This window comes from Ambystoma mexicanum, chromosome 9 (assembly GCF_040938575.1).
Source record: "Ambystoma mexicanum isolate Mex_15411 chromosome 9, UKY_AmexF1_1, whole genome shotgun sequence".
Classification (NCBI taxonomy): Eukaryota; Metazoa; Chordata; class Amphibia; order Caudata; family Ambystomatidae; genus Ambystoma; species Ambystoma mexicanum.
The window spans coordinates 8,300,469-8,322,150 of NC_090931.1; the positions used below are offsets into that span (position 1 = coordinate 8,300,469).

Below are 21,682 nucleotides of genomic sequence, written 5' to 3' on the forward strand. Positions count from 1 at the left end.
GTCACTACAATCCTCCAGGCAGCCTGCTACTCCTACTCAGAACTCTTCTCTGGCACTGCCATCCTCCAGGTCTCTTGCTTCTCAGAACTCCTCTCTGGCACTACCATCCTCCAGGCAGCCTGATACTCCTACTCAGAACTCCTCTCTGGCACTACCATGCCCGAGGCAGCCTGCTACTCCTACTCATAACTCCTCTCTGGCACTACCATCAACCAGGCAGCCTGCTACTGCTACTCAGAACTCCTCTCTGGCACTGCCATCCTCCAGGTCTCTTTCTTCTCAGAACTCCTCTCTGGCACTACCATCCTCCAGGCAGCCTGCTACTCCTACTCAGAACTCCTCTCTGGCACTATCATCCTCCAGGCAGCCTGCTACTCCTACTCAGAACTCCTCTCTGGCACTACCATGCCCCAGGCAGCCTGCTACTCCTACTCAGAACTCTTCTCTGGCACTACCATCCTCCAGACAGCCTGATACTCCTACTCAGAACTCCTCTCTGGCAGTACCATCCTCCAGGTAGTTTGCTTCTCAGAACTCTTCTCTGGCACTACCATCTTCCAGGCAGCTTGCTACTCCTACTCAGAACTCCTCTCTGGCACTACCATCCTCCAGACAGCCTGCTACTCCTACTCAGAACTCCTCTCTGGTAATGCCATCCTCCAGGCAGCTTGCTACTCCTACTCAGAACTCCTTTCTGGCACTGCCATCCTCCAGGTATCTTGCTTCTCAGAACTCCTCTCTGGCACTAGCATCCTCCAGACAGCCTGCTACTCCTACTCAGAACTCCCCTCTGGCACTACCATCCTCCAGGCAGCTTGCTACTCCTTCCCAGAACTCCTCTCTGGCACTGCCATCCTCCAAGCAGCTTGCTTCCCAGAACTCCTCTCTGGCACTACCATCCTCCAAGCAGCCTGCTACTCCTTCTCAGAACTCCTCTCTGGCACTACCATCCTCCAAGCAGCCTGCTACTCCTACTCAGAACTCCTCTCCGGCACTACCATCCTCCAGGCAGCCTGTTACTTCTCCTCAGAACTCTTCTCTGGCACGAACTTCCTCCAGGCAGTTTGCTACTCCTACTCAGCACTCATCTCTGTCACTACAATCCTCCAGGCAGCCTGCTACTCCTACTCAGAACTCCTCTCTGGCAGTACCATCCTCCAGGCAGCCTGATACTCCTACTCAGAACTCCTCTATGGCACTACCATGCCCCAGGCAGCCTGCTACTGCTACTCATAACTCCTCTCTGGCATTACCATCCTCCAGGCAGCCTGCTACTGCTACTCCGAACTCCTCTCTGGGACTGCCATCCTCCAGGTCTCTTGCTTCTCAGAACTCCTCTCTGGCACTACCATCCTCCAGGCAGCCTGCTACTCCTACTCAGAACTCCTCTCTGGCACTATCATCCACCAGGCAGCCTGCTACTCCTACTCAGAACTCCTCTCTGGCAGTACGATCCTCCAGGTAGTTTGCTTCTCAGAACTCTTCTCTGGCACTACCATCTTCCAGGCAGCTTGCTACTCCTACTCAGAACTCCTCTCTGGCACTACCATCCTCCAGACAGCCTGCTCCTCCTACTCAGAACTCCCCTCTGGCACTACCATCCTCCAGGCAGCTTGCTACTCCTTCCCAGAACTCCTATCCGGCACTACCATCCTCCAGGCAGCCTGTTACTTCTACTCAGAAATCTTCTCTGGCACGAACTTCCTCCAGGCAGTTTGCTACTCCTACTCAGCACTCCTCTCTGGCACTACTATCCTCCAGGCAGCCTGATACTCCTACTCAGAACTCCTCTCTGGCACTACCATGCCCCAGGCAGCCTGCTACTCCTACTCAGATCTCTTCTCTGGCACTACCATCCTCCAGGCAGCCTGCTACTCCTACTCAGAACTCCTCTCTGGCAGTACCCTCCTCCAGGTAGTTTGCTTCTCAGAACTCATCTCTGTCACTACCATCCTCCAGGCAGCTTGCTACACCTACTCAGAACTCCTCTCTGGCACTACCATCCTCCAGACAGCCTGCTACTCCTACTCAGAACTCCTCTCTGGTACTGCCATCCTCCAGGCAGCTTGCTACTCCTACTCAGAACTCCTTTCTGGCACTGCCATCATCGAGGTATCTTGCTTCTCAGAACTCCTCTCTGGCACTAGCATCCTCCAGACAGCCTGCTACTCCTACTCAGAACTCCCCTCTGGCACTAGCCTCCTCCAGACAGCTTGGATTCCAAACTCCTCTCTGGCACTAGCCTCCTCCAGACAGCTTGGTACTCCATTCTCCTCTCTGGCGCTACTATCTTCCAGGCAGCCTGCTACTCCTACTAAGAACTCCTCTCTGGCACTACAATCCTACAGGCAACCTGCTACTCCTTCTCAGAACTCCTCTCTGGCACTATCCTCCTCCAAGCAGTTTTCTTCTCAGAACTCCTCTCTTGCACTACCATCCTCCAGGCAGCCTGCTATTCCTACTCAGGACTCCCCTCTGGCACTACCATCCTCCAGGCAGCCTGCTACTCCTACTCAGAACTCTTCTCTGGCATTACCACCCTCCAGGCAGCCTGCTATTCCTACTCAGAACTCTTCTCTGGCACTACCACCCTCCAGGCAGCTTGCTACTCCTATTCAGAGCTCTTCTCTGGCATTAACTTCCTCCAGGCAGTTTGCTACTCCTACTCAGCACTCCTCTCTGGCACTGCCATCCTCCAGGCAGCCTGCTACTCCTACTCAGAACTCCTCTCTGGCACTACCATCCTCCAGGCAGCCTGCTACTGCTACTCAGAACTCCTCTCTTTCACTACCAACCTCCAGGCAGCCTGCTACTGCTACTCATAACTCCTCTCTGGCACTACCATCCTCCAGGCAGCCTGCTACTGCTACTCAGAACTCCTCTCTGGCACTGCCTTCCTCCAGGTCTCTTGCTTCTCAGAACTCCTCTCTGGCACTACCATCCTCCAGGCAGCCTGCTACTCCTACTCAGAACTCCTCTCTGGCACTACCACCCTCCAGGCAGCCTGCTACTCCTACTCAGAACTCCTCTCTGGCACTACCATGCCCCAGGCAGCCTGCTACTCCTACTCAGAACTCTTCTCTGGCACTACCATCCTCCAGACAGCCTGCTACTCCTACTCAGAACTCCTCTCTGGCAGTACCATCCTCCAGGTAGTTTGCTTCTCAGAACTCTTCTCTGGCACTACCATCTTCCAGGCAGCTTGCTACTCCTACTCAGAACTCCTCTCTGGTACTGCCATCCTCCAGGCAGCTTGCTACTCCTACTCAGAACTCCTTTCTGGCACTGCCATCCTCCAGGTATCTTGCTTCTCAGAACTCCTCTCCGGCACTAGCATCCTCCAGACAGCCGGCTACTCCTACTCAGAACTCCCCTCTGGCACTACCATCCTCCAGGCAGCTTGCTACTCCTTCCCAGAACTCCTCTCTGGCACTGCCATCCTCCAAGCAGCTTGCTTCCCAGAACTCCTCTCTGGCACTACCATCCTCCAAGCAGCCTGCTACTCCTTCTCAGAACTCCTCTCTGGCACTACCATCCTCCAGGCAGCCTGCTACTTCTACTCAGAACTCCTCTCTGGCACTACCACCCTCCAGGCAGCCTGCTACTCCTACTCAGAACTCCTCTCTGGCACTACCATGCCCCAGGCAGCCTGCTACTCCTACTCAGAACTCTTCTCTGGCACTACCATCCTCCAGACAGCCTGCTACTCCTACTCAGAACTCCTCTCTGGCAGTACCATCCTCCAGGTAGTTTGCTTCTCAGAACTCTTCTCTGGCACTACCATCTTCCAGGCAGCTTGCTACTCCTACTCAGAACTCCTTTCTGGTACTGCCATCCTCCAGGCAGCTTGCTACTCCTACTCAGAACTCCTTTCTGGCACTGCCATCCTCCAGGTATCTTGCTTCTCAGAACTCCTCTCCGGCACTAGCATCCTCCAGACAGCCGGCTACTCCTACTCAGAACTCCCCTCTGGCACTACCATCCTCCAGGCAGCTTGCTACTCCTTCCCAGAACTCCTCTCTGGCACTGCCATCCTCCAAGCAGCTTGCTTCCCAGAACTCCTCTCTGGCACTACCATCCTCCAAGCAGCCTGCTACTCCTTCTCAGAACTCCTCTCTGGCACTACCATCCTCCAGGCAGCCTGCTACTTCTACTCAGAACTCCTCTCTGGCACTACCACCCTCCAGGCAGCCTGCTACTCCTACTCAGAACTCCTCTCTGGCACTACCATGCCCCAGGCAGCCTGCTACTCCTACTCAGAACTCTTCTCTGGCACTACCATCCTCCAGACAGCCTGCTACTCCTACTCAGAACTCCTCTCTGGCAGTACCATCCTCCAGGTAGTTTGCTTCTCAGAACTCTTCTCTGGCACTACCATCTTCCAGGCAGCTTGCTACTCCTACTCAGAACTCCTCTCTGGTACTGCCATCCTCCAGGCAGCTTGCTACTCCTACTCAGAACTCCTTTCTGGCACTGCCATCCTCCAGGTATCTTGCTTCTCAGAACTCCTCTCCGGCACTAGCATCCTCCAGACAGCCTGCTACTCCTACTCAGAACTCCCCTCTGGCACTACCATCCTCCAGGCAGCTTGCTACTCCTTCCCAGAACTCCTCTCTGGCACTGCCATCCTCCAAGCAGCTTGCTTCCCAGAACTCCTCTCTGGCACTACCATCCTCCAAGCAGCCTGCTACTCCTACTCAGAACTCCTGTCCGGCACTACCATCCTCCAGGCAGCCTGCTACTTCTACTCATAACTCTTCTCTGGCACGAACTTCCTCCAGGCAGTTTGCTACTCCTACTCAGCTCTCATCTCTGTCACTACAATCCTCCAGGCAGCCTGCTACTCCTACTCAGAACTCCTCTCTGGCACTGCCATCCTCCAGGTCTCTTGCTTCTCAGAACTCCTCTCTGGCACTACCATCCTCCAGGCAGCCTGCTACTCCTACTCAGAACTCCTCTCTGGCGCTACTATCTTCCAGGCAGCCTGCTACTCCTACTAAGAACTCCTCTCTGGCACTACAATCCTACAGGCAACCTGCTACTCCTTCTCAGAACTCCTCTCTGGCACTATCCTCCTCGAAGCAGTTTTCTTCTCAGAACTCCTCTCTTGCACTACCATCCTCCAGGCAGCCTGCTATTCCTACTCAGGACTCCCCTCTGGCACTACCATCCTCCAGGCAGCCTGCTACTCCTACTCAGAACTCTTCTCTGGCATTACCACCCTCCAGGCAGCCTGCTATTCCTACTCAGAACTCTTCTCTGGCACTACCACCCTCCAGGCAGCTTGCTACTCCTATTCAGAGCTCTTCTCTGGCATTAACTTCCTCCAGGCAGTTTGCTACTCCTACTCAGCACTCCTCTCTGGCACTGCCATCCTCCAGGCAGCCTGCTACTCCTACTCAGAACTCCTCTCTGGCACTACCATCCTCCAGGCAGCCTGCTACTGCTACTCAGAACTCCTCTCTTTCACTACCAACCTCCAGGCAGCCTGCTACTGCTACTCATAACTCCTCTCTGGCACTACCATCCTCCAGGCAGCCTGCTACTGCTACTCAGAACTCCTCTCTGGCACTGCCTTCCTCCAGGTCTCTTGCTTCTCAGAACTCCTCTCTGGCACTACCATCCTCCAGGCAGCCTGCTACTCCTACTCAGAACTCCTCTCTGGCACTACCACCTTCCAGGCAGCCTGCTACTCCTACTCAGAACTCCTCTCTGGCACTACCATGCCCCAGGCAGCCTGCTACTCCTACTCAGAACTCTTCTCTGGCACTACCATCCTCCAGACAGCCTGCTACTCCTACTCAGAACTCCTCTCTGGCAGTACCATCCTCCAGGTAGTTTGCTTCTCAGAACTCTTCTCTGGCACTACCATCTTCCAGGCAGCTTGCTACTCCTACTCAGAACTCCTCTCTGGTACTGCCATCCTCCAGGCAGCTTGCTACTCCTACTCAGAACTCCTTTCTGGCACTGCCATCCTCCAGGTATCTTGCTTCTCAGAACTCCTCTCCGGCACTAGCATCCTCCAGACAGCCGGCTACTCCTACTCAGAACTCCCCTCTGGCACTACCATCCTCCAGGCAGCTTGCTACTCCTTCCCAGAACTCCTCTCTGGCACTGCCATCCTCCAAGCAGCTTGCTTCCCAGAACTCCTCTCTGGCACTACCATCCTCCAAGCAGCCTGCTACTCCTTCTCAGAACTCCTCTCTGGCACTACCATCCTCCAGGCAGCCTGCTACTTCTACTCAGAACTCCTCTCTGGCACTACCACCCTCCAGGCAGCCTGCTACTCCTACTCAGAACTCCTCTCTGGCACTACCATGCCCCAGGCAGCCTGCTACTCCTACTCAGAACTCTTCTCTGGCACTACCATCCTCCAGACAGCCTGCTACTCCTACTCAGAACTCCTCTCTGGCAGTACCATCCTCCAGGTAGTTTGCTTCTCAGAACTCTTCTCTGGCACTACCATCTTCCAGGCAGCTTGCTACTCCTACTCAGAACTCCTCTCTGGTACTGCCATCCTCCAGGCAGCTTGCTACTCCTACTCAGAACTCCTTTCTGGCACTGCCATCCTCCAGGTATCTTGCTTCTCAGAACTCCTCTCCGGCACTAGCATCCTCCAGACAGCCGGCTACTCCTACTCAGAACTCCCCTCTGGCACTACCATCCTCCAGGCAGCTTGCTACTCCTTCCCAGAACTCCTCTCTGGCACTGCCATCCTCCAAGCAGCTTGCTTCCCAGAACTCCTCTCTGGCACTACCATCCTCCAAGCAGCCTGCTACTCCTTCTCAGAACTCCTCTCTGGCACTACCATCCTCCAGGCAGCCTGATACTTCTACTCAGAACTCCTCTCTGGCACTACCACCCTCCAGGCAGCCTGCTACTCCTACTCAGAACTCCTCTCTGGCACTACCATGCCCCAGGCAGCCTGCTACTCCTACTCAGAACTCCCCTCTGGCACTACCATCCTCCAGGCAGCTTGCTACTCCTTCCCAGAACTCCTCTCTGGCACTGCCATCCTCCAAGCAGCTTGCTTCCCAGAACTCCTCTCTGGCACTACCATCCTCCAAGCAGCCTGCTACTCCTACTCAGAACTCCTCTCCGGCACTACCATCCTCCAGGCAGCCTGCTACTTCTACTCATAACTCTTCTCTGGCACGAACTTCCTCCAGGCAGTTTGCTACTCCTACTCAGCTCTCATCTCTGTCACTACAATCCTCCAGGCAGCCTGCTACTCCTACTCAGAACTCCTCTCTGGCACTGCCATCCTCCAGGTCTCTTGCTTCTCAGAACTCCTCTCTGGCACTACCATCCTCCAGGCAGCCTGCTACTCCTACTCAGAACTCCTCTCTGGCACTACCATCCTCCAGGCAGCCTGATACTCCTACTCAGAACTCCTCTCTGGCACTACCATGTCCCAAGCAGCCTGCTACTCCTACTCAGAACTCCTCTCTGGCACTACCATCCTCCAGGCAGCCTGTTACTTCTACTCAGAAATCTTCTCTGGCACGAACTTCCTCCAGGCAGTTTGCTACTCCTACTCAGAACTCCTCTCTGGCACTACCATCCTCCAGGCAGCCTGTTACTTCTACTCAGAAATCTTCTCTGGCACGAACTTCCTCCAGGCAGTTTGCTACTCCTACTCTGAACTCCTCTCTGGTACTGCCATCCTCCAGGCAGCTTGCTACTCCTACTCAGAACTCCTTTCTGGCACTGCCATCCTCCAGGTATCTTGCTTCTCAGAACTCCTCTCTGGCACTAGCATCCTCCAGACAGCCTGCTACTCCTACTCGGAACTCCCCTCTGGCACTACCATCCTCCAGGCAGCTTGCTACTCCTTCCCAGAACTCCTCTCTGGCACTGCCATCCTCCAAGCAGCTTGCTTCCCAGAACTCCTCTCTGGCACTACCATCCTCCAAGCAGCCTGCTACTCCTACTCAGAACTCCTCTCCGGCACTACCATCCTCCAGGCAGCCTGCTACTTCTACTCATAACTCTTCTCTGGCACGAACTTCCTCCAGGCAGTTTGCTACTCCTACTCAGCTCTCATCTCTGTCACTACAATCCTCCAGGCAGCCTGCTACTCCTACTCAGAACTCCTCTCTGGCACTGCCATCCTCCAGGTCTCTTGCTTCTCAGAACTCCTCTCTGGCACTACCATCCTCCAGGCAGCCTGCTACTCCTACTCAGAACTCCTCTCTGGCACTACCATCCTCCAGGCAGCCTGATACTCCTACTCAGAACTCCTCTCTGGCACTACCATGCCCCAAGCAGCCTGCTACTCCTACTCAGAACTCCTCTCTGGCACTACCATCCTCCAGGCAGCCTGTTACTTCTACTCAGAAATCTTCTCTGGCACGAACTTCCTCCAGGCAGTTTGCTTCTCCTACTCAGCACTCATCTCTGTCACTACAATCCTCCAGTCAGCCTGCTACTCCTACTCAGAACTCCTCTCTGGCACTGCCATCCTCCAGGTCTCTTGCTTCTCAGAACTCCTCTCTGGCACTACCATCCTCCAGGCAGCCTGATACTCCTACTCAGAACTCCTCTCTGGCACTACCATGCCCCAGGCAGCCTGCTACTCCTACTCAGAACTCCTCTCTGGCACTACCATCCTCCAGGCAGCCTGCTACTCCTACTCAGAACTCCTCTCTGGCAGTACCCTCCTCCAGGTAGTTTGCTTCTCAGAACTCTTCTCTGGCACTACCATCCTCCAGGAAGCTTGCTACACCTACTCAGAACTCCTCTCTGGCACTACCATCCTCCAGACAGCCTGCTACTCCTACTCAGAACTCCTCTCTGGTACTGCCATCCTCCAGGCAGCTTGCTACTCCTACTCAGAACTCCTTTCTGGCACTGCCATCATCGAGGTATCTTGCTTCTCAGAACTCCTCTCTGGCGCTAGCATCCTCCAGACAGCCTCCTACTCCTACGCAGAACTCCCCTCTGGCACTAGCCTCCTTCAGACAGCTTGGAGTCCAAACTCCTCTCTGGCACTAGCCTCCTCCAGACAGCTTGGTACTCCATTCTCCTCTCTGGCGCTACTATCTTCCAGGCAGCCTGCTACTCCTACTAAGAACTCCTCTCTGGCACTGCCATCCTCCAGGTATCTTGCTTCTCAGAACTCCTCTCCGGCACTAGCATCCTCCAGACTGCCTGCTACTCCTACTCAGAACTCCCCTCTGGCACTACCATCCTCCAGGCAGCTTGCTACTCCTTCCCAGAACTCCTCTCTGGCACTGCCATCCTCCAAGCAGCTTGCTTCCCAGAACGCCTCTCTGGCACTACCAACCTCCAAGCAGCCTGCTACTCCTTTTCGGAACTCGTCTCTGGCACTACCGTCCTCCAAGCAGCCTGCTACTCCTACTCAGAACTCCTCTCCGGCACTACCATCCTCCAGGCAGCCTGCTACTTCTACTCAGAACTCTTCTCTGGCACGAACTTCCTCCAGGCAGTTTGCTACTCCTACTCAGCTCTCATCTCTGTCACTACAATCCTCCAGGCAGCCTGCTACTCCTATTCAGAACTCCTCTCTGGCACTGCCATCCTCCAGGTCTCTTGCTTCTCAGAACTCCTCTCTGGCACTACCATCCTCCAGGCAGCCTGCTACTCCTACTCAGAACTCCTCTCTGGCACTACCATCCTCCAGGCAGCCTGATACTCCTACTCAGAACTCCTCTCTGGCACTACCATGCCCCAAGCAGCCTGCTACTCCTACTCAGAACTCCTCTCTGGCACTACCATCCTCCAGGCAGCCTGCTACTCCTACTCAGAACTCCTCTCTGGCAGTACCCTCCTCCAGGTAGTTTGCTTCTCAGAACTCTTCTCTGGCACTACCATCCTCCAGGCAGCTTGCTACACCTACTCAGAACTCCTCTCTGGCACTACCATCCTCCAGACAGCCTGCTACTCCTACTCAGAACTCCTCTCTAGTACTGCCATCCTCCAGGCAGCTTGCTACTCCTACTCAGAACTCCTTTCTGGCACTGCCATCATTGAGGTATCTTGCTTCTCAGAACTCCTCTCTGGCACTAGCATCCCCCAGACAGCCTGCTACTCCTACTCAGAACTCCCCTCTGGCACTACCATCCTCCAGGCAGCTTGCTACTCCTTCCCAGAACTCCTCTCTGGCACTGCCATCCTCCAAGCAGCTTGCTTCCCAGAACTCCTCTCTGGCACTACCATCCTCCAGGCAGCCTGCTACTCCTTCTCAGAACTCCTCTCTGGCACTACCATCCTCCAGGCAGCCTGCTACTCCTACTCAGAACTCCTCTCTGGCACTGCCATCCTCCAGGCAGCCTGCTACTCCTACTCAGAACTCCTCTCTGACACTACCATCCTCCAGGCAGCCTGCTACTCCTATTCAGAACTCCTCTCTGGCAGTACCCTCCTCCAGGTAGTTTGCTTCTCAGAACTCCTCTCTGGCACTACCATCCTCCAGGCAGCCTGCTACTTGTACTCAGAACTCTTCCCTGGCACTACCATCCTCCAGGCAGCTTGCTACTCCTACTCAGAACTCCTCTCTGGCACTACCATCCTCCAGACAGCGTGCTACCCCTACTCAGAACTCCTCTCTTGCACTGCCATCCTTCGGGCAGCTTGCTACTCCTACTCAGAACTCCTTTCTGGCACTGCCATCCTCCAGGTATCTTACTTCTCAGAACTCCTCTCTGGCACTACCATCTTCCAGACAGCCTGCTACTCCTACTCAGAACTACTCTCTGGCCCTACCATCCTCTAGGCAGCTTGCTACTCCTTCTCAGAACTCCTCTCTGGCACTGCCCTCCTCCAAGCAGCTTGCTTCTCAGAATTCCTCTCTGGCACTACCATCCCCGAAGCAGCCTGCTACTCCTTCTCAGAACTCCTCTCTGGCACTACCATCCTCAGGGCAGCCTGCTACTCCTACTCAGAACTCTTCTCTGGCAGTAACCTCCTCCAGATAGTTTGCTTGTCAGAACTCCTCTCTGGCACTACCATCCTCCAGGCAGCCTGAAACTCCTACTTAGAACTCCCCTCTGGCACTACCATCCTCCAGGCAGCCTGCTACTCCTACTCAGAACTCCTCTCTGGCACTACCATCCTCCAGGCAGCCTGCTACTGCTACTCAGAACTCCTCTCTTTCACTACCAACCTCCAGGCAGCCTGCTACTGCTACTCATAACTCCTCTCTGGCACTACCATCCTCCAGGCAGCCTGCTACTGCTACTCAGAACTCCTCTCTGGCACTGCCTTCCTCCAGGTCTCTTGCTTCTCAGAACTCCTCTCTGGCACTACCATCCTCCAGGCAGCCTGCTACTCCTACTCAGAACTCCTCTCTGGCACTACCACCCTCCAGGCAGCCTGCTACTCCTACTCAGAACTCCTCTCTGGCACTACCATGCCCCAGGCAGCCTGCTACTCCTACTCAGAACTCTTCTCTGGCACTACCATCCTCCAGACAGCCTGCTACTCCTACTCAGAACTCCTCTCTGGCAGTACCATCCTCCAGGTAGTTTGCTTCTCAGAACTCTTCTCTGGCACTACCATCTTCCAGGCAGCTTGCTACTCCTACTCAGAACTCCTCTCTGGTACTGCCATCCTCCAGGCAGCTTGCTACTCCTACTCAGAACTCCTTTCTGGCACTGCCATCCTCCAGGTATCTTGCTTCTCAGAACTCCTCTCCGGCACTAGCATCCTCCAGACAGCCGGCTACTCCTACTCAGAACTCCCCTCTGGCACTACCATCCTCCAGGCAGCTTGCTACTCCTTCCCAGAACTCCTCTCTGGCACTGCCATCCTCCAAGCAGCTTGCTTCCCAGAACTCCTCTCTGGCACTACCATCCTCCAAGCAGCCTGCTACTCCTTCTCAGAACTCCTCTCTGGCACTACCATCCTCCAGGCAGCCTGCTACTTCTACTCAGAACTCCTCTCTGGCACTACCACCCTCCAGGCAGCCTGCTACTCCTACTCAGAACTCCTCTCTGGCACTACCATGCCCCAGGCAGCCTGCTACTCCTACTCAGAACTCTTCTCTGGCACTACCATCCTCCAGACAGCCTGCTACTCCTACTCAGAACTCCTCTCTGGCAGTACCATCCTCCAGGTAGTTTGCTTCTCAGAACTCTTCTCTGGCACTACCATCTTCCAGGCAGCTTGCTACTCCTACTCAGAACTCCTTTCTGGTACTGCCATCCTCCAGGCAGCTTGCTACTCCTACTCAGAACTCCTTTCTGGCACTGCCATCCTCCAGGTATCTTGCTTCTCAGAACTCCTCTCCGGCACTAGCATCCTCCAGACAGCCGGCTACTCCTACTCAGAACTCCCCTCTGGCACTACCATCCTCCAGGCAGCTTGCTACTCCTTCCCAGAACTCCTCTCTGGCACTGCCATCCTCCAAGCAGCTTGCTTCCCAGAACTCCTCTCTGGCACTACCATCCTCCAAGCAGCCTGCTACTCCTTCTCAGAACTCCTCTCTGGCACTACCATCCTCCAGGCAGCCTGCTACTTCTACTCAGAACTCCTCTCTGGCACTACCACCCTCCAGGCAGCCTGCTACTCCTACTCAGAACTCCTCTCTGGCACTACCATGCCCCAGGCAGCCTGCTACTCCTACTCAGAACTCTTCTCTGGCACTACCATCCTCCAGACAGCCTGCTACTCCTACTCAGAACTCCTCTCTGGCAGTACCATCCTCCAGGTAGTTTGCTTCTCAGAACTCTTCTCTGGCACTACCATCTTCCAGGCAGCTTGCTACTCCTACTCAGAACTCCTCTCTGGTACTGCCATCCTCCAGGCAGCTTGCTACTCCTACTCAGAACTCCTTTCTGGCACTGCCATCCTCCAGGTATCTTGCTTCTCAGAACTCCTCTCCGGCACTAGCATCCTCCAGACAGCCTGCTACTCCTACTCAGAACTCCCCTCTGGCACTACCATCCTCCAGGCAGCTTGCTACTCCTTCCCAGAACTCCTCTCTGGCACTGCCATCCTCCAAGCAGCTTGCTTCCCAGAACTCCTCTCTGGCACTACCATCCTCCAAGCAGCCTGCTACTCCTACTCAGAACTCCTCTCCGGCACTACCATCCTCCAGGCAGCCTGCTACTTCTACTCATAACTCTTCTCTGGCACGAACTTCCTCCAGGCAGTTTGCTACTCCTACTCAGCTCTCATCTCTGTCACTACAATCCTCCAGGCAGCCTGCTACTCCTACTCAGAACTCCTCTCTGGCACTGCCATCCTCCAGGTCTCTTGCTTCTCAGAACTCCTCTCTGGCACTACCATCCTCCAGGCAGCCTGCTACTCCTACTCAGAACTCCTCTCTGGCGCTACTGTCTTCCAGGCAGCCTGCTACTCCTACTAAGAACTCCTCTCTGGCACTACAATCCTACAGGCAACCTGCTACTCCTTCTCAGAACTCCTCTCTGGCACTATCCTCCTCCAAGCAGTTTTCTTCTCAGAACTCCTCTCTTGCACTACCATCCTCCAGGCAGCCTGCTATTCCTACTCAGGACTCCCCTCTGGCACTACCATCCTCCAGGCAGCCTGCTACTCCTACTCAGAACTCTTCTCTGGCATTACCACCCTCCAGGCAGCCTGCTATTCCTACTCAGAACTCTTCTCTGGCACTACCACCCTCCAGGCAGCTTGCTACTCCTATTCAGAGCTCTTCTCTGGCATTAACTTCCTCCAGGCAGTTTGCTACTCCTACTCAGCACTCCTCTCTGGCACTGCCATCCTCCAGGCAGCCTGCTACTCCTACTCAGAACTCCTCTCTGGCACTACCATCCTCCAGGCAGCCTGCTACTGCTACTCAGAACTCCTCTCTTTCACTACCAACCTCCAGGCAGCCTGCTACTGCTACTCATAACTCCTCTCTGGCACTACCATCCTCCAGGCAGCCTGCTACTGCTACTCAGAACTCCTCTCTGGCACTGCCTTCCTCCAGGTCTCTTGCTTCTCAGAACTCCTCTCTGGCACTACCATCCTCCAGGCAGCCTGCTACTCCTACTCAGAACTCCTCTCTGGCACTACCACCCTCCAGGCAGCCTGCTACTCCTACTCAGAACTCCTCTCTGGCACTACCATGCCCCAGGCAGCCTGCTACTCCTACTCAGAACTCTTCTCTGGCACTACCATCCTCCAGACAGCCTGCTACTCCTACTCAGAACTCCTCTCTGGCAGTACCATCCTCCAGGTAGTTTGCTTCTCAGAACTCTTCTCTGGCACTACCATCTTCCAGGCAGCTTGCTACTCCTACTCAGAACTCCTCTCTGGTACTGCCATCCTCCAGGCAGCTTGCTACTCCTACTCAGAACTCCTTTCTGGCACTGCCATCCTCCAGGTATCTTGCTTCTCAGAACTCCTCTCCGGCACTAGCATCCTCCAGACAGCCGGCTACTCCTACTCAGAACTCCCCTCTGGCACTACCATCCTCCAGGCAGCTTGCTACTCCTTCCCAGAACTCCTCTCTGGCACTGCCATCCTCCAAGCAGCTTGCTTCCCAGAACTCCTCTCTGGCACTACCATCCTCCAAGCAGCCTGCTACTCCTTCTCAGAACTCCTCTCTGGCACTACCATCCTCCAGGCAGCCTGCTACTTCTACTCAGAACTCCTCTCTGGCACTACCACCCTCCAGGCAGCCTGCTACTCCTACTCAGAACTCCTCTCTGGCACTACCATGCCCCAGGCAGCCTGCTACTCCTACTCAGAACTCTTCTCTGGCACTACCATCCTCCAGACAGCCTGCTACTCCTACTCAGAACTCCTCTCTGGCAGTACCATCCTCCAGGTAGTTTGCTTCTCAGAACTCTTCTCTGGCACTACCATCTTCCAGGCAGCTTGCTACTCCTACTCAGAACTCCTCTCTGGTACTGCCATCCTCCAGGCAGCTTGCTACTCCTACTCAGAACTCCTTTCTGGCACTGCCATCCTCCAGGTATCTTGCTTCTCAGAACTCCTCTCCGGCACTAGCATCCTCCAGACAGCCGGCTACTCCTACTCAGAACTCCCCTCTGGCACTACCATCCTCCAGGCAGCTTGCTACTCCTTCCCAGAACTCCTCTCTGGCACTGCCATCCTCCAAGCAGCTTGCTTCCCAGAACTCCTCTCTGGCACTACCATCCTCCAAGCAGCCTGCTACTCCTTCTCAGAACTCCTCTCTGGCACTACCATCCTCCAGGCAGCCTGCTACTTCTAATCAGAACTCCTCTCTGGCACTACCACCCTCCAGGCAGCCTGCTACTCCTACTCAGAACTCCTCTCTGGCACTACCATGCCCCAGGCAGCCTGCTACTCCTACTCAGAACTCTTCTCTGGCACTACCATCCTCCAGACAGCCTGCTACTCCTACTCAGAACTCCTCTCTGGCAGTACCATCCTCCAGGTAGTTTGCTTCTCAGAACTCTTCTCTGGCACTACCATCTTCCAGGCAGCTTGCTACTCCTACTCAGAACTCCTCTCTGGTACTGCCATCCTCCAGGCAGCTTGCTACTCCTACTCAGAACTCCTTTCTGGCACTGCCATCCTCCAGGTATCTTGCTTCTCAGAACTCCTCTCCGGCACTAGCATCCTCCAGACAGCCTGCTACTCCTACTCAGAACTCCCCTCTGGCACTACCATCCTCCAGGCAGCTTGCTACTCCTTCCCAGAACTCCTCTCTGGCACTGCCATCCTCCAAGCAGCTTGCTTCCCAGAACTCCTCTCTGGCACTACCATCCTCCAAGCAGCCTGCTACTCCTACTCAGAACTCCTCTCCGGCACTACCATCCTCCAGGCAGCCTGCTACTTCTACTCATAACTCTTCTCTGGCACGAACTTCCTCCAGGCAGTTTGCTACTCCTACTCAGCTCTCATCTCTGTCACTACAATCCTCCAGGGAGCCTGCTACTCCTACTCAGAACTCCTCTCTGGCACTGCCATCCTCCAGGTCTCTTGCTTCTCAGAACTCCTCTCTGGCACTACCATCCTCCAGGCAGCCTGCTACTCCTACTCAGAACTCCTCTCTGGCACTACCATCCTCCAGGCAGCCTGATACTCCTACTCAGAACTCCTCTCTGGCACTACCATGTCCCAAGCAGCCTGCTACTCCTACTCAGAACTCCTCTCTGGCACTACCATCCTCCAGGCAGCCTGTTACTTCTACTCAGAAATCTTCTCTGGCACGAACTTCCTCCAGGCAGTTTGCTACTCCTACTCAGAACTCCTCTCTGGCACTACCATCCTCCAGGCAGCCTGTTACTTCTACTCAGAAATCTTCTCTGGCACGAACTTCCTCCAGGCAGTTTGCTACTCCTACTCTGAACTCCTCTCTGGTACTGCCATCCTCCAGGCAGCTTGCTACTCCTACTCAGAACTCCTTTCTGGCACTGCCATCCTCCAGGTATCTTGCTTCTCAGAACTCCTCTCCGGCACTAGCATCCTCCAGACAGCCTGCTACTCCTACTCGGAACTCCCCTCTGGCACTACCATCCTCCAGGCAGCTTGCTACTCCTTCCCAGAACTCCTCTCTGGCACTGCCATCCTCCAAGCAGCTTGCTTCCCAGAACTCCTCTCTGGCACTACCATCCTCCAAGCAGCCTGCTACTCCTACTCAGAACTCCTCTCCGGCACTACCATCCTCCAGGCAGCCTGCTACTTCTACTCATAACTCTTCTCTGGCACGAACTTCCTCCAGGCAGTTTGCTACTCCTACTCAGCTCTCATCTCTGTCACTACAATCCTCCAGGCAGCCTGCTACTCCTACTCAGAACTCCTCTCTGGCACTGCCATCCTCCAGGTCTCTTGCTTCTCAGAACTCCTCTCTGGCACTACCATCCTCCAGGCAGCCTGCTACTCCTACTCAGAACTCCTCTCTGGCACTACCATCCTCCAGGCAGCCTGATACTCCTACTCAGAACTCCTCTCTGGCACTACCATGCCCCAAGCAGCCTGCTACTCCTACTCAGAACTCCTCTCTGGCACTACCATCCTCCAGGCAGCCTGTTACTTCTACTCAGAAATCTTCTCTGGCACGAACTTCCTCCAGGCAGTTTGCTTCTCCTACTCAGCACTCATCTCTGTCACTACAATCCTCCAGTCAGCCTGCTACTCCTACTCAGAACTCCTCTCTGGCACTGCCATCCTCCAGGTCTCTTGCTTCTCAGAACTCCTCTCTGGCACTACCATCCTCCAGGCAGCCTGATACTCCTACTCAGAACTCCTCTCTGGCACTACCATGCCCCAGGCAGCCTGCTACTCCTACTCAGAACTCCTCTCTGGCACTACCATCCTCCAGGCAGCCTGCTACTCCTACTCAGAACTCCTCTCTGGCAGTACCCTCCTCCAGGTAGTTTGCTTCTCAGAACTCTTCTCTGGCACTACCATCCTCCAGGAAGCTTGCTACACCTACTCAGAACTCCTCTCTGGCACTACCATCCTCCAGACAGCCTGCTACTCCTACTCAGAACTCCTCTCTGGTACTGCCATCCTCCAGGCAGCTTGCTACTCCTACTCAGAACTCCTTTCTGGCACTGCCATCATCGAGGTATCTTGCTTCTCAGAACTCCTCTCTGGCGCTAGCATCCTCCAGACAGCCTCCTACTCCTACGCAGAACTCCCCTCTGGCACTAGCCTCCTTCAGACAGCTTGGAGTCCAAACTCCTCTCTGGCACTAGCCTCCTCCAGACAGCTTGGTACTCCATTCTCCTCTCTGGCGCTACTATCTTCCAGGCAGCCTGCTACTCCTACTAAGAACTCCTCTCTGGCACTGCCATCCTCCAGGTATCTTGCTTCTCAGAACTCCTCTCCGGCACTAGCATCCTCCAGACTGCCTGCTACTCCTACTCAGAACTCCCCTCTGGCACTACCATCCTCCAGGCAGCTTGCTACTCCTTCCCAGAACTCCTCTCTGGCACTGCCATCCTCCAAGCAGCTTGCTTCCCAGAACGCCTCTCTGGCACTACCAACCTCCAAGCAGCCTGCTACTCCTTTTCGGAACTCGTCTCTGGCACTACCATCCTCCAAGCAGCCTGCTACTCCTACTCAGAACTCCTCTCCGGCACTACCATCCTCCAGGCAGCCTGCTACTTCTACTCAGAACTCTTCTCTGGCACGAACTTCCTCCAGGCAGTTTGCTACTCCTACTCAGCTCTCATCTCTGTCACTACAATCCTCCAGGCAGCCTGCTACTCCTATTCAGAACTCCTCTCTGGCACTGCCATCCTCCAGGTCTCTTGCTTCTCAGAACTCCTCTCTGGCACTACCATCCTCCAGGCAGCCTGCTACTCCTACTCAGAACTCCTCTCTGGCACTACCATCCTCCAGGCAGCCTGATACTCCTACTCAGAACTCCTCTCTGGCACTACCATGCCCCAAGCAGCCTGCTACTCCTACTCAGAACTCCTCTCTGGCACTACCATCCTCCAGGCAGCCTGCTACTCCTACTCAGAACTCCTCTCTGGCAGTACCCTCCTCCAGGTAGTTTGCTTCTCAGAACTCTTCTCTGGCACTACCATCCTCCAGGCAGCTTGCTACACCTACTCAGAACTCCTCTCTGGCACTACCATCCTCCAGACAGCCTGCTACTCCTACTCAGAACTCCTCTCTAGTACTGCCATCCTCCAGGCAGCTTGCTACTCCTACTCAGAACTCCTTTCTGGCACTGCCATCATTGAGGTATCTTGCTTCTCAGAACTCCTCTCTGGCACTAGCATCCCCCAGACAGCCTGCTACTCCTACTCAGAACTCCCCTCTGGCACTACCATCCTCCAGGCAGCTTGCTACTCCTTCCCAGAACTCCTCTCTGGCACTGCCATCCTCCAAGCAGCTTGCTTCCCAGAACTCCTCTCTGGCACTACCATCCTCCAGGCAGCCTGCTACTCCTTCTCAGAACTCCTCTCTGGCACTACCATCCTCCAGGCAGCCTGCTACTCCTACTCAGAACTCCTCTCTGGCACTGCCATCCTCCAGGCAGCCTGCTACTCCTACTCAGAACTCCTCTCTGACACTACCATCCTCCAGGCAGCCTGCTACTCCTATTCAGAACTCCTCTCTGGCAGTACCCTCCTCCAGGTAGTTTGCTTCTCAGAACTCCTCTCTGGCACTACCATCCTCCAGGCAGCCTGCTACTTGTACTCAGAACTCTTCCCTGGCACTACCATCCTCCAGGCAGCTTGCTACTCCTACTCAGAACTCCTCTCTGGCACTACCATCCTCCAGACAGCGTGCTACCCCTACTCAGAACTCCTCTCTTGCACTGCCATCCTTCGGGCAGCTTGCTACTCCTACTCAGAACTCCTTTCTGGCACTGCCATCCTCCAGGTATCTTACTTCTCAGAACTCCTCTCTGGCACTACCATCTTCCAGACAGCCTACTACTCCTACTCAGAACTACTCTCTGGCCCTACCATCCTCTAGGCAGCTTGCTACTCCTTCTCAGAACTCCTCTCTGGCACTGCCCTCCTCCAAGCAGCTTGCTTCTCAGAATTCCTCTCTGGCACTACCATCCCCGAAGAAGCCTGCTACTCCTTCTCAGAACTCCTCTCTGGCACTACCATCCTCAGGGCAGCCTGCTACTCCTACTCAGAACTCTTCTCTGGCAGTAACCTCCTCCAGATAGTTTGCTTGTCAGAACTCCTCTCTGGCACTACCATCCTCCAGGCAGCCTGAAACTCCTACTTAGAACTCCCCTCTGGCACTACCATCCTCCAGGCAGCCTGCTACTCCTACTCAGAACTCCCCTCTGGCACTACCATCCTCCAGGCAGCTTATTTCTCAGAACTCCTCTCTGGCACTACCATCCTCCCGGCAGCCTGCTACTCCTACTCAGAACTCCTCTCTGACAGTACCCTCCTCCAGGTAATTTGCTTCTCAGAACTCCTCTCTGGCACTACCATCCTCCAGGCAGCCTGCTATTCCTACTCAGAACTCCTCTCTGGCACTACCATCCTCCAGGCAGCTTGCTACTCCTACTCAGAACTCCTCTCTGGCACTACCATCCTCCAGAAAGCATGCTACTTCTACTCAGTACTCCTCTCTGGCACGGCCATCCTCCAGGCAGCCTTCTTCTCCTACTCATAACTCCTCTCTGGCAGTACCCTCCTCCAGGTAGTTTGCTGCTCAGAACTCCTCTCTGGCACTGCCATCCTCCAGGCAGCCTGGTACTCCTACTCAGAAATCCTCTCTGGCACTGCCATCCTCCAGGCTGCCTGCTACTCCAACTCAGAACTCCTCTCTGGCACTCCCATCCTCCAGGCAGGATGCTACTCAGAACTCCTCTCTGGCACTAAAATCCTCGAGGCAGCCTGCTACTCCTACTCAGAACTCCTCTCTGGCACTGCCCTCCTCCAAGCAGCTTGCTTCTCAGAATTCCTCTCTGGCACTACCATCCCCGAAGCAGCCTGCTACTCCTTCTCAGAACTCCTCTCTGGCACTACCATCCTCCAGGCAGCCTGCTACTCCTATCCAAAACTTCTGTCCACCACTACCATCCTCCAGGCAGCCTGCTACTCCTACTCAGAACTCCTCTCTGGCACTATCATCCTCCAGGCAGCCTGCTACTCCTACTCAGAACTCCTCTCTGGCACTACCATGCCCCAGGCAGCCTGCTACTCCTACTCAGAACTCTTCTCTGGCACTACCATCCTCCAGACAGCCTGATACTCCTACTCAGAACTCCTCTCTGGCAGTACCATCCTCCAGGTAGTTTGCTTCTCAGAACTCTTCTCTGGCACTACCATCTTCCAGGCAGCTTGCTACTCCTACTCAGAACTCCTCTCTGGCACTACCATCCTCCAGACAGCCTGCTACTCCTACTCAGAACTCCTCTCTGGTAATGCCATCCTCCAGGCAGCTTGCTACTCCTACTCAGAACTCCTTTCTGGCACTGCCATCCTCCAGGTATCTTGCTTCTCAGAACTCCTCTCTGGCACTAGCATCCTCCAGACAGCCTGCTACTCCTACTCAGAACTCCCCTCTGGCACTACCATCCTCCAGGCAGCTTGCTACTCCTTCCCAGAACTCCTCTCTGGCACTGCCATCCTCCAAGCAGCTTGCTTCCCAGAACTCCTCTCTGGCACTACCATCCTCCAAGCAGCCTGCTACTCCTTCTCAGAACTCCTCTCTGGCACTACCATCCTCCAAGCAGCCTGCTACTCCTACTCAGAACTCCTCTCCGGCACTACCATCCTCCAGGCAGCCTGTTACTTCTCCTCAGAACTCTTCTCTGGCACGAACTTCCTCCAGGCAGTTTGCTACTCCTACTCAGCACTCATCTCTGTCACTACAATCCTCCAGGCAGCCTGCTACTCCTACTCAGAACTCCTCTCTGGCAGTACCATCCTCCAGGCAGCCTGATACTCCTACTCAGAACTCCTCTATGGCACTACCATGCCCCAGGCAGCCTGCTACTGCTACTCATAACTCCTCTCTGGCATTACCATCCTCCAGGCAGCCTGCTACTGCTACTCCGAACTCCTCTCTGGGACTGCCATCCTCCAGGTCTCTTGCTTCTCAGAACTCCTCTCTGGCACTACCATCCTCCAGGCAGCCTGCTACTCCTACTCAGAACTCCTCTCTGGCACTATCATCCACCAGGCAGCCTGCTACTCCTACTCAGAACTCCTCTCTGGCAGTACGATCCTCCAGGTAGTTTGCTTCTCAGAACTCTTCTCTGGCACTACCATCTTCCAGGCAGCTTGCTACTCCTACTCAGAACTCCTCTCTGGCACTACCA

General features: G+C 54.8%; 1 protein-coding gene across 1 annotated transcript; it reads left to right on the plus strand.

Moving 5' to 3' along the window:
* Positions 1 to 1,803: 1,803 nt before the first annotated feature.
* Positions 1,804 to 19,567, plus strand: LOC138489744 (mucin-3B-like). The gene is made up of 8 exons (XM_069617380.1): positions 1,804 to 2,903; positions 4,386 to 5,585; positions 6,972 to 8,550; positions 8,715 to 9,799; positions 12,719 to 13,918; positions 15,401 to 17,177; positions 17,342 to 18,426; positions 19,066 to 19,567. Exons 1-8 carry the CDS (start codon positions 1,804 to 1,806, stop codon positions 19,565 to 19,567), a joined length of 9,528 nt encoding a protein of 3,175 aa, XP_069473481.1.
* Positions 19,568 to 21,682: the final 2,115 nt, after the last annotated feature.

What these genes read in the sequence shown, in the direction of transcription:
- LOC138489744 (XM_069617380.1), top strand. Translation starts at nt 1,804, where the DNA reads ATGCCCCAGGCAGCCTGCTACTCCTACTCAGATCTCTTCTCTGGCACT. An exon ending in CTGGCACTGCCTTCCTCCAG is followed by an intron (nt 5,586 to 6,971) that starts GTCTCTTGCTTC and finishes ACCATCCTCCAG; the next exon opens with GCAGCTTGCTACTCCTTCCC. An exon ending in CTGGCACTGCCTTCCTCCAG is followed by an intron (nt 13,919 to 15,400) that starts GTCTCTTGCTTC and finishes ACCATCTTCCAG; the next exon opens with GCAGCTTGCTACTCCTACTC.